Source organism: Rana temporaria, chromosome 4 (assembly GCF_905171775.1).
Source record: "Rana temporaria chromosome 4, aRanTem1.1, whole genome shotgun sequence".
NCBI classification, from domain to species: Eukaryota; Metazoa; Chordata; class Amphibia; order Anura; family Ranidae; genus Rana; species Rana temporaria.
Window position 1 is genome coordinate 460,884,179 of NC_053492.1, and position 18,004 is coordinate 460,902,182.

Sequence of the window (18,004 nt, forward strand, 5' to 3'; positions counted from 1 at the left end):
TCAATACGGATTTTTTTCATTCACTTCAATGGGGAAACTCGCTTTGATATGCGAGTACTTTGGATTAGGAGCATTCTCGTGGAACAGATTATGCTCTTAATCCGAGGTTCCACTGTACTTCGGCTGATATATTTGGCCGCAAGGTAACTTCCCAGAGGGGGTTATCTAATGCGGGGAGGAGGCGCGAGAGCCGCCGAGAGACCCCAGAACCCAGAAGACAAGGATCAGGGCCACTCTGTGCAAAACAAACTGCACAGTGGAGGTAAGTATGACATGTTTGTTATTTTAAAAAAAACATGAACCTTTAGTATCACTTTAAGCCTCCTACATAGGTCTTATGCCGCGTATACACGACCATTTTTCGGCATGAAAGAAAACTTTGTTTTTTAAAAGTCATTTAAAATGATCGTGGGTGGGCACATTGTTTTTCAGTTTCTGAAAAACGACAAAAAAAAATTCAAACATGCTGCATTTTTTAACGTCGTTTTAAAAAAAATTGTTTTTCGGGTTGTAAAAAATGATCGTGTGTGGGCTAAAACAACGTTTTAAACCCGCGCATGCTCAGAAGCAAGTTCTAAAACGGGAGCGCTCGTTCTGGTAAAACTACCGTTCATAATGGAGTAAGCACATTCATCACGCTGTAAAAGACAAAAAAGTGCGAATCGTCTTTTACTAACAAGGAATCAGCTAAAGCAGCCCAAAGGCGAATAGAACTTCCCCTTTAGAGTGCCGTCGTACGTCACCGCGCTTTGTTCATCATTTTTTTTTAAACGATGGTGTGTGGGCAACGTCGTTTTTAATGATGAAGTTGGAAAAACTTCGTTTTTTGGACATGCTGAAAAATGTTTCTTTCATGCCGAAAAATGATCGTGTGTACGCGGCATGAGTCATAATATGTAGGAGGCTGAAACATGTTAATCTTTACATCAATGGATTCAGTTTTAGGTTTCGATGGATAAAATAAAAGTAACAGTCGAGATGTCTTGGTGCCGGATTTTTTACTTTTCTATTGGATCTTTGAATGTTTAGTACTACGTATAATCTAGGCACAGATGTCTTGATCTCGTCCTGCTGATCTTCATAGGATTTTGGGGTTGTAGCTCTTTTCCTGGCAATTCATATCCTATTTACGCACCACCATAACATTAGGACAATCATAAGATTTCAGCGCTATCCTTCCAAACTACTTTCCTGATGATAGTAGAAAGCAATGTCCATCCATCATTTAGGCCCCATTCACACCTGAGCGTAGTGTTTTCAGGCAGAAAGTCATGCAATTTTGTACAGGTCAAAAGGTCACCAATGTAAAAAGCAGAAAAACACCCAAATCTGCCTAATAAAAAAAAAAGTTCCAGAACTTGTCTGAGCTTCAGGCGTTTTGGTGTGGAGATGTGAAACATCTCCATAGAGAATAATTGTTTTTTTTTTTTTCCCCTCCAGCGTTTTGTAGCTTCAGGCTTCAAGCTATATAAAGCCCAGGTGTGAATGGCGCCTTATACAGGGGGTCCCCGGGTTATGAACCCGTTAGGGACTTTCTTCCTGTTTGTAGATCGGAAATGTTCGTAAGTCGGCAGTGCATGCACAGACCAGCAATTACGGACATTTCCGATGTTCCGTCGAATGCCGTTCTGCGCATGCGCGGCCAATTACACTCCATTTACACCTAGGCGTAATTACGCCTGAAGCGCGACGCCGCAGCAACCCCTAATACGCTGGAGGGGTGATTTTACATTGCCCTCTATGGAGATGGTTCACATCTCCACGCCGAAACGCCGTACGCCTGAAGCTCAAAACAAGTCACGTACCCCTTTTTTTCAGGCGGCTTCGGCGTTCGGCATAGGAGATGTGGACCTGGGGGTTAAATAGGGGTTAAAATCGCAGCGTTTTGTTGCCGCAAATCACGGTACAAAATGCCGCAATTTGTCGCCGCAATTCGCGGGACAAACTGCCGTGATTAGGTGTGAATGCAGCCTTATGGACATTTCCGATATTTCCCGAGGCTCCGTCTGGCCGTGCATGCGCAGAACAGCAGACGGTCCTCGGAAGATGGCAGAGGGTCCCCGCAGCGCCCGGTTCGTAAGTAGAAGTTCATAACTCGGGTGTTCGTAAGTCGGGACCCCCTGCAGTAAGAACTCCTCATGGGTCATGGTTAAATACCAAATTTTTCATGTACAAGGATGTTCTGTAATGTTTGCAGCTTGGATGGTTGGTGTTGGACTCATCGCCTCCAACCATAAACACAGGCTGCAATCTTTCCTAAAGACAGAAAGGTAATGGTCCACTGGGTTCAAACGTGCCGATTCCACCCCATGCTGAACTGCACAGTCTTCATATACCACAATGACTGACTCCTGGCTATATTCCAGGTGAACAGAATTCAGTATTAAGTCTCTTTAGTGTAACACTTACCTCTCATGCTCTTCCGTGAGTCTCTGATAATCTGAAGCCAACATATCACGCTGCTTGTTCTCCTGCACCATTTTCCCCTGTTCCTCCTTTAGAGCCTTTTCCAGGTCTTCTAACTGCACTTTCTGTTTCAACAGCTGGTTGTATCTAGAAGAATAAAAAATTAAATAAAAATCCACATTTACACAAGCTTTCTATACCCTTTCAGCCCCGGAAGATTTTACCCCCTTCCTTGACCAGAGCACTTTTTACAACTTGGCATTGCGTCGCTTTAACTGACAATCGCGCGGTCGTGCGACGCTCTACCCAAACAAAATTTGCATCCTTTTTTCCCACAAATAGAGCTTTCTTTTGGTGGTATTTGATCACCGCTGCGGTTTGAATTTTTTGCTCTATAAACAAAAAAAAGGGATTTTTAATACAGCTTACCTGTAAAATCCTTTTCTTGGAGTACATCACGGGACACAGAGCGGCATATTCATTACTATATGGGTTATATGGAGTACCTTCAGGTGTTGACACTGGCAATCTCAAACAGGAAATGCCCCTCCCTATATAACCCCCTCCCATAGGAGGAGTACCTCAGTTTTGTAGCAAGCAGTATGCCTCCCAAAATGGTCCCCAAAAAGAGGGGTGGGAGCTCTGTGTCCCGTGATGTACTCCAAGAAAAGGATTTTACAGGTAAGCTGTATTAAAAATCCCTTTTTCTTTATCGTACATCACGGGACACAGAGCGGCATATTCATTACTATATGGGATGTCCCAAAGCAATGCTCACAATGAGGGGAGGGAGAACATCTCCAAGACAAAAGGATTTAATTTAGAGAAATACTCAAATCATAATAAATCCAACTTAGTTGAGAAAAATAATCTTAAATCTTAAATTTAACTCAAAAAAGAGGAGCCCCCGGAATCCGAGGGTCTCAAACTGCAGCCTGCAGCACTGCCTGCCCAAAGGCTGTATCAGACTTCCTTCTTACGTCCAACTGGTAGAATTTTGTAAACGTGTGGACAGAAGACCAGGTTGCCGCCTTGCAAACTTGAGCCATAGAGATCTGGTGGTGTGCTGCCCAGGAGGCGCCCATGGCCCTAGTAGAATGAGCCTTTAATGATACTGGAGGAGGCAACCCTTTCAAGCCGTAGGCCTGAGTGATTAATTGCTTAATCCACCTAGAAATGGTGGACTTTGCAGCTGCCTGCCCCTTCTTGGGCCCATCCGGTAATATGAACAGCACATCTGTTTTCCGGATCTTCTTTGTAGCTTTAAGATAGGCCTTCATGGCCCTGACGATATCCAAGGTATGCAGCAACCCTTCCTTTCTGGAAGTAGGTTTAGGGAAGAAGGATGGTAATACCAAATCCTGGTTCAAATGAAAACTGGATACAACCTTCGGTAGGAAGGAAGGATGAGGGCGGAGAACGACCCTGTCCTTATGAAAAATAAGATATGGTTCCTTACAGGATAAGGCCGCCAGTTCCGATACTCTTCTTGCGGAAACTATGGCGACCAAAAATACTAACTTTCTTGTCAGTAAAACCAAAGGAATTTCAGCCAACGGCTCAAACGGTTGTTTCTGTAAACTTGACAGAACAAGGTTTAAAATCCCACGGGCAAAGCGGGGATTTAACTGGAGGTTTAATACGTAAGACCCCTTGAAGGAAGGTCTTAACCAGCGAGTGGGTGGCCAGCGGCCGCTGAAACCACACTGACAGAGCAGAAATCTGTCCTTTGATTGTGCTTAATGCCAATCCTTTATCCACTCCTAGCTGGAGAAAACGTAATACTCTATCGATGGTAAATTTGCGAGAAAGCCATCGCTTGGACTCACACCAGCCTACATAGGCCTTCCAGACCCTGTAATAAATCACCCTAGAGACTGGTTTCCTGGCTCTGATTAGGGTAGAGATTACTTTCTGAGACAGACCTCTACCCCTGAGAATCAGGGATTCAGCTTCCAGGCCGTCAAATTTAGATGCCGTAAGGCAGGGTGGAGGATCGGACCTTGCGATAGCAGGTCTGGCCGTAGAGGAAGAGTCCAAGGGTCTCCCACTACCATCCTTAAGATTAGTGAGTACCATGCCCTTCTGGGCCATGCTGGAGCTACCAGGATGACTGGTATGTGCTCCACCTGGATCCTGCGCAGCAGGCGGGGTAGTAACTGGAGCGGGGGAGACGCATAAAGAAGTTTGAACCGATGCCAAGGGCAAACCAACGCATCGGTTCCGCAGGCCATCGGATCCCTTGAGCGGGACATGAACCTGTCTAGCTTCTTGTTGAGTCTCGATGCCATGATATCCACGTCCGGCACTCCCCATCTTTGGCAGAGTGCTTGAAAGATTTGTGGATGCAGAGACCATTCCCCCGGCAAAAGAGTCTGGCGGCTTAAGAAGTCCGCCTGAAAGTTGTCCACTCCTGGAATGAATATTGCCGATATGCAGGGCACATGAGCCTCTGCCCATAGGAGAATCAAGCTCACCTCTCTCTGAGCGGCTTGACTCCTGGTTCCCCCTTGGTGATTTATGTATGCCACGGCCGTGGCATTGTCTGATTGAATTCTCACCGGGAACCCCTGCAATTTTGACGTCCAAGCCCTGAGGGCTAGTCGAGCAGCTCTGAGCTCCAAGATGTTGATGGGCAACTGCTTCTCTGGCGTTGCCCAAGTACCTTGGCGAGTGCAACCATCCAAAATTGCTCCCCAGCCCGTCAGGCTGGCGTCTGTGGTCACTATCTTCCAAGCCATTGGGCTGAAAGACTTCCCCTTCAGTAGATTCTGAGGGTCTAACCACCAACACAGACTTTGTCGGACTCTTGATGAGAGCGGCAACGGGATATCCAAGGCCTGTGGCCTTCTGCTCCATGCTGACAGGATGGCTGCCTGCAGGATGCGAGTGTGGCTCTGGGCGTATGGTACCGCCTCGAATGTGGCCACCATCTTGCCTAGTAACCTCATACATAGGCGAATAGTCGGTTCCTTCTTGCTTAGAACCAGTAGGATTAATTCCTTGATGGCTTTGACCTTCCTCAGAGGTAGAAACACTCTTTGTTGTTCTGTGTCTAATCTCATGCCGAGATATTCCAACTGCCTTGTGGGCAGGAAAGCTGACTTTTCTCGATTTAGGACCCAGCCGAACTTCTCGAGGTATTGGACCGTGAGGGCCACTGCTCGCTCCAAGCCGGGAGACGAGTGATCTATGACTAGGAGGTCGTCCAGGTATGCTAGGATCGTGACCCCTTGGATCCTTAGTTTGGCTAGGATTGGAGCTAGGACCTTCGTGAACACCCGGGGGGCCGTAGCCAACCCGAAGGGAAGCGCCACGAATTGGAAGTGACGCGAAGCCACCATGAAGCGTAGATATTTTTGATGTGGCTGATAAATTGGAAGATGAAGGTAGGCATCCTTTATGTCTATGGACGCCATGAAGTCGTCCTTTTGGAGTGTGGTAGCTGCTGACCGCACGGATTCCATCCGAAATGAGCGGATCTTTAGGTATGTATTTACCATCTTTAGGTCCAAAATTGGCCTGACATCTCCATTGGACTTCGGGATGATGAATAGGTTGGAGTAGAAACCTAGCCCCTGTTCCAGGACTGGTACCTCTACTATTACTTCCTGGGAAGGTAGATGATTTAATGCCGACATTAATGCGGCTCCTTTCTCCGGATCGTTTGGAATCCTCGACTCCTGGAAATGAAGAGGAGGAAACCTTAGGAAATCTAATTTGTAGCCCGTGGCCACGGAAGACCGTACCCACTCGTCGGGAATGCTGGCTTCCCAAACCTCTGAAAAGAGTCGCAGCCTTCCCCCCACCTCGTGGGTGGGGGCGCCCCTTCATAAGGTCGGCTTGGGGGCTGGTTTTGCTGGTTTGCGAACCCACTGCTTTCTGCCTCTAGCAGCCTGTCCTTGTGATATGCTGTTGAAGCCGAAGTTTGCTTTCGCAGGAGGCCGTCGATACTGTTTGGCATTAGAGGGCCACTGTCGTTTAAACGCAGGCCCCTGAAACTTCCTCTTAGTTGGCAAGAGAGTACTTTTGCCATTTGAAATGGTTTGAATGTATTTATCTAGGTCTTCTCCGAAGAGTCGTCCTCCATGGAAGGGGAACCCTACCAGGAGCTTCTTGCATGGGGGCTCGGCCTCCCAGCTTTTTAACCATAAGAGTCTTCTCATATGGATAAGGGATAACGATAAACGTGACGCTTGCTGGATAGAATCCTTAATTGCGTCTACTGTAAAACATATGGCCCTAGGGACATCCGAAAATTCTTCTGCCTGCTGGGCAGGAATAAGTTTAAGCATCTGCTTAACTTGATCCGATAATGCTTGAGCAACCCCAATCGCAGCCACAGCTGGCTGTACTACTGCCCCTGCAGTAGTGAAGGAGTTCTTAAGTAGTGCTTCCAAGCGTTTATCAACTGGATCCTTGAATACCTGTATGTTTTCTACAGGGCATGTTAATGATTTGTTAATACATGAGATGGCTGCGTCCACTGCAGGAGTAGCCCATTTCTTGGAAAATGTATCTTCCATAGGATATAGGGCAGAGAATCTTTTAGGTGGTAAGAAGATTTTATCTGGCTTGTTCCAATCTTGGAACAAAACTCCCTCTAGTAGAGGGTGGATCGGAAATACTGCATTGCTTTGAGGCGCCCTCAGTGAGCCCAAAGCTGAAACCGTAGATACCTGGAGATCTGGTACTGGCAAGTTGAATGCATTATGGACCAAGTCCGTTAAGGCTTGAATCCACCAGCTCTCCCCTTGGGAGACTGCTCCAGACTCCTCTGTATCCGGATCTTCGATCCCTGAACCTACTTGGTCCTTGTCCAAGAGGTCGTCCAATTCCCCTAAGGAAAGGACCTCCTCTTCTGAGGGTCCGCGCTCGGGCGACGGAGATCTAATCCGTTTACTGCCCCGCATAGCTCCTCAGACTCTCTGGGGGAATCCCCACCTCTTGTACCCTCTGACCCGGATGCCATGGTACAATACCGAGGTACACCTGCTACCTATTGGTATTTGGAACTATAAAAGTTAATTGCCCAAACACCTGTTTGGGGGATAAAAAATGCTTCCTCTCCCCTAGATGACTTTTCTTTTTTTTTTTTCTTTTTTGTTTCAAATCCAGGAAAGAAAAAACATTCTGTCCCCCTGAGTAGTATTGCAAAGAAAAACTATGAGATGGAAAAGAAACAGCCTATTTCTAGGCTTGAAAACAGTCTTCTGAAGACTGCAATATCCTTTCTGGCCACTGTGTGTCCTCGGCGCCCCGTGCTGCCGCTCTGGTCTTTCCTCCCCAGTTCCAAAGTATTGAATGAGCTGTATGGAACAAACAAGGAAGGGCCGCCCCTTCCTTAAGCCACTGACCCGCCCTTCCCCCCCCAGCAATCTCAAACAGGAAATGCCCCTCCCGACCGGGGGGGGGGGGGTTGGGAGGAAGGGACCTCTCTGCTCCAGCAAACTGCAGCCTGCAGCCTGGAACCACGAGGAGGTCAGCGTTTTGCCTGCTTTGCAGGCTCTGAGGAGGAAGACTGAATGGAGCATCGCCTGGAGGCTTGCAGGTAAGCACAGCTCTCTGACACACACATATACTTTTATATCACACAGGCCCCACTCAATGCTTTTCCAACACTACAAGGGAGGTCACATCTTATGGGGAATAATACATATAGAGCCATCCTATCTTTATGATATGTGGCTAGTTTGCCAGATGCAGTGCATAACTTTAGGCATGTCCCCTGTGACCCCCCAGAAAAAACCTGCTAAGAACCAAGTTCCGCAAGTTTTCCCCTCACTTACCTGCTCCATGCCGCAGGACTTTGCCAAGCAAGAGGCCCAATCTTCCCCCATCTCCGTGGGGATGTCTAGACCTTCAGGCCCTGGGTTCCTATGAAGGATCCACTGTCCTGGGCCCATATAGCACCCTGGCAACAGAAAACATTAGGCACCCAAAGGTTTTCTAAGTTCTGGGCCCAGGGTCCAGCTCTCTAAAAAGAAAAGCATTATGGGCTATACCCCAAGGGTTTGGGGTCCGGTTACTGACCACTTTAGCGCTGAGGCTTTTTTGGACAGAACCGGTAGCTCACCTAATCCCAAGGATGCGGAGGCAAGCTAAACCATGACTAACACCTAAGACACTGGCGTAAAAACTGAGGTACTCCTCCTATGGGAGGGGGTTATATAGGGAGGGGCATTTCCTGTTTGAGATTGCCAGTGTCAACACCTGAAGGTACTCCATATAACCCATATAGTAATGAATATGCCGCTCTGTGTCCCGTGATGTACGATAAAGAAAGTGTGTAAATTTTGAAAAAAAAACACACAATGGGGGAGATTCAGATAGAGATACGACGGCGTATCTCCTGATACGCCGTCGTATCTCTGAGATCCGACAGTCGGATCTATGCGACTGATTCATAAGAATCAGGTTCCGCATAGATCTCCCTTAGATCCGACAGGTGTAAGTGACTTACAACGTCGGATCTTAGGCAGCAATCTCCTGCTGGCCGCTAGGCGGCGCTTCCATTTGTATACGCGATGAATATGCAAATGAGGAGATCCGCCGATTCAGAAACGAACGCCCGCCCGTCGCTTTTTTTTTACGTCGTTTGCGTTCGCCTTTTTCCGGCGGATAGTTACCCCTGCTATATGCGGCGTATCCTATGTTAAGTATGGACGTCGTTTGTGTAAGTCGGTTGCGATTATGGATGGACGTCATTTACGTTCACGACGAAACCAATGACGTCCTAGCGACGTCATTGGGAGCAATGCACGCTGGGAAACTTAGCCGGCGGCGCATGCGCATTTAAATCGGCGCGGGGACGCGCCCGATTTAAATACTACAGTCCCCCTAGCCGCGGAATTTGAATTACACCGGGGGATTTACGATCCGCCGGCGCAAGTTTCGAGGTAAGTGCTTTTGAATACTGCACTAGCCTCTCAAATTTGCGCCGGCGGATCGTAAATCAGATAGATTACGCGGATCTAAAGATCCGCTAATCTATCTGAATCTAGCCCAATAGGTTTCTACTTTTTGCTATAATAAATATCCCCCCCAAAAAAAATGAATTTCTTCATCAGTTTAGGCCAATATATATTCTTTTACATATTTTTGGTTAAAGAAAAAAAAAAAAAACATAAAAAAGTGTATATTGAGTAGTTTGCGCAAAAGTTATAGCGTCTACAAACTATGGGAAAGATTTATGGCATTTTTCTTATTTATTTTTTACTAGTAATGGCGGTGATCTGCACTTTTTATTGGTACTGCGACATTGCAACAGACAGATCAGACACTTTTGACACATTTTTGGGACCATTGACATTCGTATAGCGATCAGAGCTATAAAAATGCACTGATTGATGTGTAAATGTCACTGGCAGGGAAGGGGTTGACACTAGGGGGCGATCAAGGGGTTAACTGTGTGTTCCCTCAGCATGTCTAACTGTATGGGGATGTGACTGACTGGGGGAGGAGACATATCGTTGTTCCTACTTAGTAGGAACATACGATATGCCTCCTCTCCCCTGACTGAACAGGGATTTGTGTGTTTACACACACACACACACACACACAAATCCCCGCACTGGCTCTCGTGATCACGATCGCGCGTGGCCAGCGGGAGCAATCCTCGCCATGCAGCGCGGCTCTTAAAAGAAGGAGGTGCCCATACGGGGTTTCGCACAGGAGAGCCATTGTGCCGCAGTATATCTGCGAGAGACTGTCAGGAACCGGTTAAAGCTGGTCGTGTCATAGTCATGTGTATTCTTTAATCTCGGTGCGCTTTGTGTATTTCTTCTAGATCTGTGCAGTAATCTAGTAGAATACTTCTCCTCTGTGCAGGAGCTTCCTGTAATAAAGGACCGGCCACTGCTGCTCTCTCTCCTTGTGCAGGGTGACTGGTCTGGTTTCCACCCCCTTCTGTAGTTTTCTGCAGGGAGCCTGTAGTGGGTGGGGCCTGCTGGGTCCCTCCCACAGCTCTGCTCTATGCACAGGCTATGTACAGCACAGTAATGATGTCACAGCTACTTAGACAATGAAATGCCTTAGGCATTTAGAGCACACAAAGTGGATTTATATCCTTAAGGAATATATTTAACCACTTAACGCCCGCCGCACGACTATTTACGTCCACAAAATGGCACGGACAGGCAGGACGGCGTATATATACGTCCCTGCCTTCTAGCGGGTGGGGGGTCCGATCAGGTCCCCCCCGCTGCGTGCGGCGGGCGGATTCCCGCGGGGAGCGATCCGGGACGACGGCGCGGCTATTCGTTTATAGCCGCTCCGTCGCGATCGCTCCCCGGAGCTGAAGAACGGGGAGAGCCGTATGTAAACACGGCTTCCCGGTGCTTCACTGTGGCGGCGTATCGATCGAGTGATCCCTTTTATAGGGAGACTTGATCGATGACGTCAGTCCTACAGCCACACCCCCCTACAGTTGTAAACACACACTAGGTGAACCCTAACTCCTACAGCGCCCCCTGTGGTTAACTCCCAAACTGCAACTGTCATTTTCACAATAAACAATGCAATTTAAATGCATTTTTTTGCTGTGAAAATTACAATGGTCCCAAAAATGTGTCAAAATTGTCTGAAGTGTCCGCCATAATGTCGCAGTCACGAAAAAAATCGCTGATCGCCACCAATAGTAGTAAAAAAATATATATAATAAAAATGCAAAAAAACTATCCCCTATTTTGTAAACGCTATAAATTTTGCGCAAACCAATCGATAAACACTTATTGCGATTTTTTTTTACCAAAAATAGGTAGAAGAATACGTATCGGCCTAAACTGAGGAAAATTTTTTTTTTATATTTGTTTTTGGGGGATATTTATTATAGCAAAAAGTAAAAAATATTGCATTTTTTTCAAAATTGTCGCTTTATTTTTGTTTATAGCGCAACAAAATAAAAACCGCAGAGGTGATCAAATACCACCAAAAGAAAGCTCTATTTGTGGGGAAAAAAAGGACGCCAATTTTGTTTGGGAGCCACGTCGCACGACCGCGCAATTGTCTGTTAAAGCGACGCAGTGCCGAATTGTAAAAACGCCTTTGGGCATTTAGCAGCATATTGGTCCGGGGCTTAAGTGGTTAAATGAAAGACTTTTTTGACTGGAGTTCACCTTTAAATCTTTGTGTAGGTATGATCAGGCACTCAATGATCTTCCAGCCGCAGTGGAACTACAAGCTCCAGCATGGCCTTATGAGCGCATGCTGGGCTTCCCAAACAGCTGCAAGTCTAGAGTTTGCACAGCTGTTTATTGATGTTCCTTTCGTTAACCGATATTGTTGTCTGTGCCTGGAAACAGTCATAAGCAGCCATAGACAGAGCAGAATAATGGGACACTTGTTCGCATCGTGACGCCGATGCCCAGCAAACTGGGAATCAAATATGAAAAATGCTATTCTTGGCCCGAACACAGAGCACGCTCCAGGAAACGATCGCAGGGGCTCAGATACAGGCCTTGTTATTCTTTCTGAATAAATAGTCCTGACATTTACAAACTCTGTAGGAAACCAAGTGATGATTAGGTGCGGAAAAGTCATAGGGTGCCCCTGCTGGACAGTTGTGTACTGCAGCTCTGCATTTACACAGGAATCAAGGATTTTTGTACAAAAAATAGAGTTACGTACCGGTAACGTCTTTTCCAGTAGTCTTTCAGGACAGCCCACAATTGAGAGATACTCCTCCTCTTCCTCTAGGAAACACTGCGCCAGCCCATAAATTTCTCACTCCCCCTGCCAGACCTCAGTATTTATACGAGCACCTCCGGTCAGCTGGGGAGACACAAGAACATGTTAATAACATACAATTACATATCAACATCATGTCCTGGTCTTGAAATCAGACTTCCTCTATTCGGGTGGGTACCCAGGGCTGTCCTGAAAGACTACTGGAAAAGACGTTACCGGTACGTAACTCTATTTTTCCCCAACCGTCTTTCAGGACAGCCCACAATTGAGAGGATAACCGAGAACTTACCAACTAGGGTGGGACTATGGCTTGCAAAACCTTTCGTCCAAAGGCTTGCTCACCTGCCGAAACCAGGTCCACCCTGTAGTGTTTAACGAAGGTGGTGTAGCTGGACCATGTTGCTGCTTTGCAAATCTGTTCCGGCGTTGCTCCCGCTCTTTCTGCTTGAGAGGTTGCCAGCGCTCGAGTGGAGTGTGCTTTAATTCCTGTAGGGATATCCCTACCAGCCAAAGTGTATGCTTGCTCAATGCTTAGTCTTAGCCACCTGGCAATAGTGCGCCTGGATGCTTTGCATCCCTTCCTGGTTCCAGAAAATAAAACAAATAGTGAGTCTGACCGTCTAAACGGTTTAGTCACCTCTAAATAATGTAGGATACTTCTCCTAACATCCAACGTACTGAAACGTCGTTCCCTTTCCCCCGAAGGGTTGGAACAAAAAGAGGGTAAAACTATATCTTGACTCCTGTGAAACTTTGAGGTCACTTTAGGAAGAAAGGCTGGATCGGTCTTGAAAACGACCCGATCCGGGAAAATAACACAAAAAGGGGGTCTGATCGATAGAGCTTCTAGCTCGCTGACCCTCCTAGCAGTGGTCACTGCAACCAAAAAAGCTGTTTTTAAGGTTAAATCCCTTAGAGAACAATTATCTAAGGGCTCAAAGGGAGTACCCGTTAGGGTACGCAATACCAGAGACAGGTCCCAACTGGGGAAGGGTGGCCCTCGAGCTGGTCTCTGTCTGGATAGTGCTTTAAAGAACCTGACTATCCAGGGACTGGTGGCCAGAGGTTTTTCTAAATACACCGTAAGTGCCGAAACCTGCCCTTTAAGGGTGCTAACCGAAAGACCCTTATCTGCCCCACACTGAAGAAATTCTAAGACAGCCGTGGGGCTCTGTACAGAACAGGGGCAATTTACACACCATTCGTTGAAACGAAGCCAAACCTTCTTGTAAATTTTGCGTGTCTCCTTTTTTCTACTATTAAGGAGGGTGGCAATTAAACCTTCGGAAAATCCCTTGGATCTTAGTATGGCTTCCTCAGTAGCCACGCTGCTAGCCTCCACTTGTGGACTTGTGGACATAGGACTGGGCCCTGTGATAGAAGATCCTCCCGCTGAGGTAGAAATAAGGGTGGTTCTGCCGCTAATTGTTTGAGGACTGAGAACCAAGCCCTCTTGGGCCAGTAAGGAGCTACCAGGACTAGAGAGGTGTGCTCTAATTGGAATTTTCTCAGTACTGCTGGAAGAAGTACCGGAGGTGGGAATGCATAGCATCTTCCGAACTTCCAGCTTTGGGACAGGGCATCCACTCCCCTTGCTCCTTCTCCTTTGTTCAGGGAGAAGAAACAGGGGATTTTCGCATTTTCTCTTGAGGCGAAGAGGTCCACCTCCAGAGTTCCCCATCTCTTGTTCAGGAGATGAAAGACCTCCTGGTTGAGGGTCCACTCGCCCTCCCTCAGCTGCCTCCGACTGAGGAAGTCTGCTGTTACGTTTCTTTCTCCCCTCAGAAAGACCGCCGAAAGGGAGAGGGTGTGGATCTCGGCCCAGCCCAGAATCTCTGCTGTCAGGACCGACAAACTTTCGCTTCTCGTGCCGCCCTGCTTGTTTAAATAGGCTACGGCCGATGAATTGTCCGATCTCACCTGAATGTGGTGCCCCTGGAGTTCCTCCTGAAAGAACCTGAGGGCTAGGCCCACTGCCCTCAGCTCCTTCCAATTGGAAGATCTTTTTAGATCTTGGAGATCCCAGGTACCCTGCGCTGGAAGGGATCCCAGGTGCGCTCCCCAGCCCTTGCCGCTTGCGTCTGTGGTTACCACCCGAGACACCGGGATAATCCACAGACGTCCTTGGGTTATGTTGGTGGTCTTTCTCCACCACCAGAGGGATCTTTTTACCTGAAGGGGTACTAGAATCAAGGAGTCTAGGGCTTCTAGGCTGTGATCCCAGACCCTTAGTAGGAAGGCCTGTAGTGGGCGAAAGTGAATCCCTGCCCACTGTACGGCTGGGAGGGCAGATGTCAGCAGACCTAGCGTTGACATCAGGGACCTTAGTGACACCTGTTGATTGTTTTGGAGGGAAGCTACTGCTCTGTCCAATTTCTTGACTTTCTCTACCGGGAGGAACACTCTTGAGAGAGTAGAATCCAGCAGGTACCCTAGGTAAGTGATCTGTTGGGATGGAATTAAACTGGACTTGTCTAGGTTCAGTAACCACCCTAGGTCTGTTAAAACCTTCTTGGTCACTTCCAGGTCCCTGGATAGCTGCTCTGGCGAGGCTGCGAAAAGTAGCAGGTCGTCCAGATAGGCTATGATGGATATTCCCTGAAGTCGCAGAAACGCTAAGGGTTCTGCCAGGATTTTGGTAAAAATCCGGGGCGAGGAGGATAGCCCGAATGGCAGAGCCTGGAACTGGAGGTGTACAATCGTTCCCTCTAGGTCCACGGCCAATCGCAGATAACTCTGGGAATTCCCCGCGATCGGGACGTGTAGGTATGCGTCTCTGAGGTCCAGAGATACCATGAAACAATTGAGGGGAAGGAGGGCTCTGACTGTATAAATTGATTCCATACGGAATTTCCTGTATGAAATGGATCTGTTCAGAGGTTTTAGGTTTAGGATTAACCTGTATTTTCCCGAGGGCTTCTTTACCACAAAGATGTGTGAATAAAATCCCCTTCCTTCCTCTGCCCTTGGAACTCTGAGGATGACACTCTGATCCTCTAGTTCCCTTAGAGCTCCCAACAAGGCTTCGGATTTCTCCTTGTCCCTGGGTAGATGGGTGACTAGGTATCTCTGGGGGGGAGGTGATGAAAATTCCAGTCGGTATCCCCCTCTTATGACCGCCAGGACAAACTGGTTTGGGGAGATTGATTCCCATTGTGGGAGAAAGGTCCCCAGTCTTCCTCCCACCCTGACTAACGAGTCATGGGTTTTTAGGGGGCTGGACAGGAGGGTGAAAAATCGCTCCACCTCTGCCTCTGCCCCTGGGGGTCCAAACCTTCTTTTGGCCTGCTGGTTTGGCCCCTTTTTGCTTGTGCGGACGAAACCCCCTTCCTGCCTGTACTGTGACTCTCTTTTTAGGAGGAAAGGCTTTCTTTTTGTCCGCCGTGCGGTCTAGTACTGCTTCAAGGCCTGGGCCAAAAAGCAGGTCCCCTGTGAAGGGAATACCACATAACTTGGATTTAGAGGCGCTGTCGCCAGTCCAAGTCTTGAGCCAGAGGGCCCTTCTGGCTGAGTTAGCCAGAACCGCCGATCTGGCCGACATGCGGACTGACTCCGCTGAGGCATCCGCTATATAAGCGACTCCTTGCAGGATAGTAGGGAAGGAGGCTAAAATAGTTTCCTTATCCGTACCAGCTTCAATGTGCTCCTGAATTATAGAGAGCCAATGTTCCAGATTGCGAGCCATTACTGTGACTGCAAGTTCTGGTTTAAGATTCCCCATAGTAGAATCCCAACATTTCTTTAATAGGGAATCCATTCTTTTGTCCATAGCATCGGACAAAACCCCCATGTCCTCGAACGCTAAATCCGTGTTCCTGGACACTTGGGAGAAGGCGGCGTCTAATTTGGGGCTTTTGTTCCAAACAGATAAAGGATCCTCTGAGAAAGGGAATCTCCTCTTTAGGGATCTGGAAAAAAAGGGTTTCCTTTCAGGATCCTGCCACTCCTTCTTAATGGTCTCAACCAGTATATCATGCACTGGGAAGACCTTTCTCTCTTGCTCCTCCAGACCCCTGTACATTCGATCATGGAGGGTAAGAGGTTTCTTGTCGGTTTGGATACCAAGGGTTGTGTAAACTGCCCCTAAGAGGTCCTCTACCTCATCCAGTGACAATTTGTACCTAGAGGGCTTCCTGGACTCCCCGTCCTGGTCCTCTCCCTCTGACCCCTCTTGAGAATCAGAGGTGGCACTATCTGGAGGAACCTGTTCCTCTTGGGAAGGGCCTGCGGAAACATCTGCCATAGCTGCTGCAATGGGTATGACAGGAGCAGAACCCTGAGCCTGTGGCTGGGTTGTAACCTGGGTAGGGACAGCCAAAGGCTGTAACCTCTCAAACAGAGATTTGAATGAGGAGAACGTGGATGACAGTTCTTTAACAGAGGCTGCAAGTCCTGACTCCTGTTCTAATTCATTTTCCCTGACCAGGGATTGAATGCAATCCCTACATAGGACCTTAGTCCATGTTTCTGGAAGGACATCCCTACAGGAGGCACACTTCCTCTTTGAGCTATGCCTTCCACTACCCGTTTTTTCAATGGCTTTCTGAAACACAGAAAGGGCAGAAAACAACAGTTATAAAAATAAAAATTTAAACAAAATTTAGTTACAACCCTGGGAGTGCACCTAGCCCCCTATAAACCCTGGGACTAAGGACTCCCCCTCCCCTGGCCACCCAGGGGGCTTGCCTCCCCATGCATTGAACCCTACATGGAGAGGCAAACCTAAGCTAGAGAGCGCCCCTCCCCAGGGTACTCTTACCTTAGGCTCGCTGGAGGTAGCGTCAGTTGTCAGGGCTGGCTCTGGAGATGCTGCCGACATGACTGCAGGTGGCTGCTTGCTGAGAGCTTTCTCCTCGCCTGTGCGAGATCCGACTCCCTCCAGCGTCCGCCCGGACCTCCTATCAGCACCGCGACCCGGAACCGGAAGTCGCGGTTCAAAGGGGAGACATCCGCTCTACGCCGGAAATGACGTCACCCGCCGTCCAGCCCGCTCGGTTCAAAAAAATTCTTTGCGGCCTGTAGTACAGGGCGAGCCTGGATGTCCCCCCCGCTGCGCCCCGCTGGACGAGATAGGGGTCCCCCGCAACCAGGAGCCGCGCTCGGCGTGGAAGGGGTGGCTAATGGTGGGCCTGCACCGCACCAGGATTCACCTGGAAGCCTCTGCTTCCTTAAGGTAAAATAGATGGCCTCAGTCCTCTGCCTGAATTGGCCTAGGTTCCCATGCACAGTGTCTCCCCACCGGAGGAAACACTAATACTGAGGTCTGGCAGGGGGAGTGAGAAATTTATGGGCTGGCGCAGTGTTTCCTAGAGGAAGAGGAGGAGTATCTCTCAATTGTGGGCTGTCCTGAAAGACGGTTGGGGAAATTGCTCATAATGGAAGTACCATATTATTCTGTGCACTAATTAGAGTTAATTCTAACAAAAAAAGAGGTTCCAAAATCAACACCCTAATCCCCGTTTTGCCATAGGCTAAGCACCTCTATCTCTGCACCGCTGAACAGTATTTTCTAGGTTCATTACTCTGTATGTTTTCAGGGTGTGCAATACATTTTAGCTGAATACAGAAACACGCCAATATTGCGATTTCAGGCCGCTCATAGGAATAGTTGGCTGGCTGCGCCCCCCCCCCAAGAAAATTGAGCACCAGCTGCCACTGGTACCCGAGCAGTGTGACAAGAGAGGGGTACCTGGGCAGTGGGACAGAAGAGGGGTACCTGGGCGGCGGGACAGAAGAGGGGTACCTGGGCGGCGGGACAAAAGAGGGGTACCTGGGCAGCGGGACAAAAGAGGGGTACCTGGGCGGCGGGACAAAAGAGGGGTACCTGGGCAGCGGGACAAAAGAGGGGTACCTGGGCGGCGGGACAAAAGAGGGGTACCTGGGCAGCAGGACAAAAGAGGGGTACCTGGGC

The 18,004-nt window shown here is 48.4% G+C and overlaps 1 protein-coding gene across 6 annotated transcripts in view; it reads right to left on the bottom strand.

Moving 5' to 3' along the window:
* Positions 1–18,004, bottom strand: part of CCDC88A (coiled-coil domain containing 88A) — a 317,092-nt gene that overhangs the window by 83,704 nt on the left and 215,384 nt on the right. For all 6 annotated transcript variants that reach the window (XM_040351671.1, XM_040351670.1, XM_040351668.1 and 3 more), the window contains exon 21: positions 2,410–2,553. In XM_040351671.1, the coding sequence (XP_040207605.1) occupies positions 2,410–2,553 (144 nt within the window). The remainder of the gene's footprint in view (positions 1–2,409; positions 2,554–18,004) is intronic.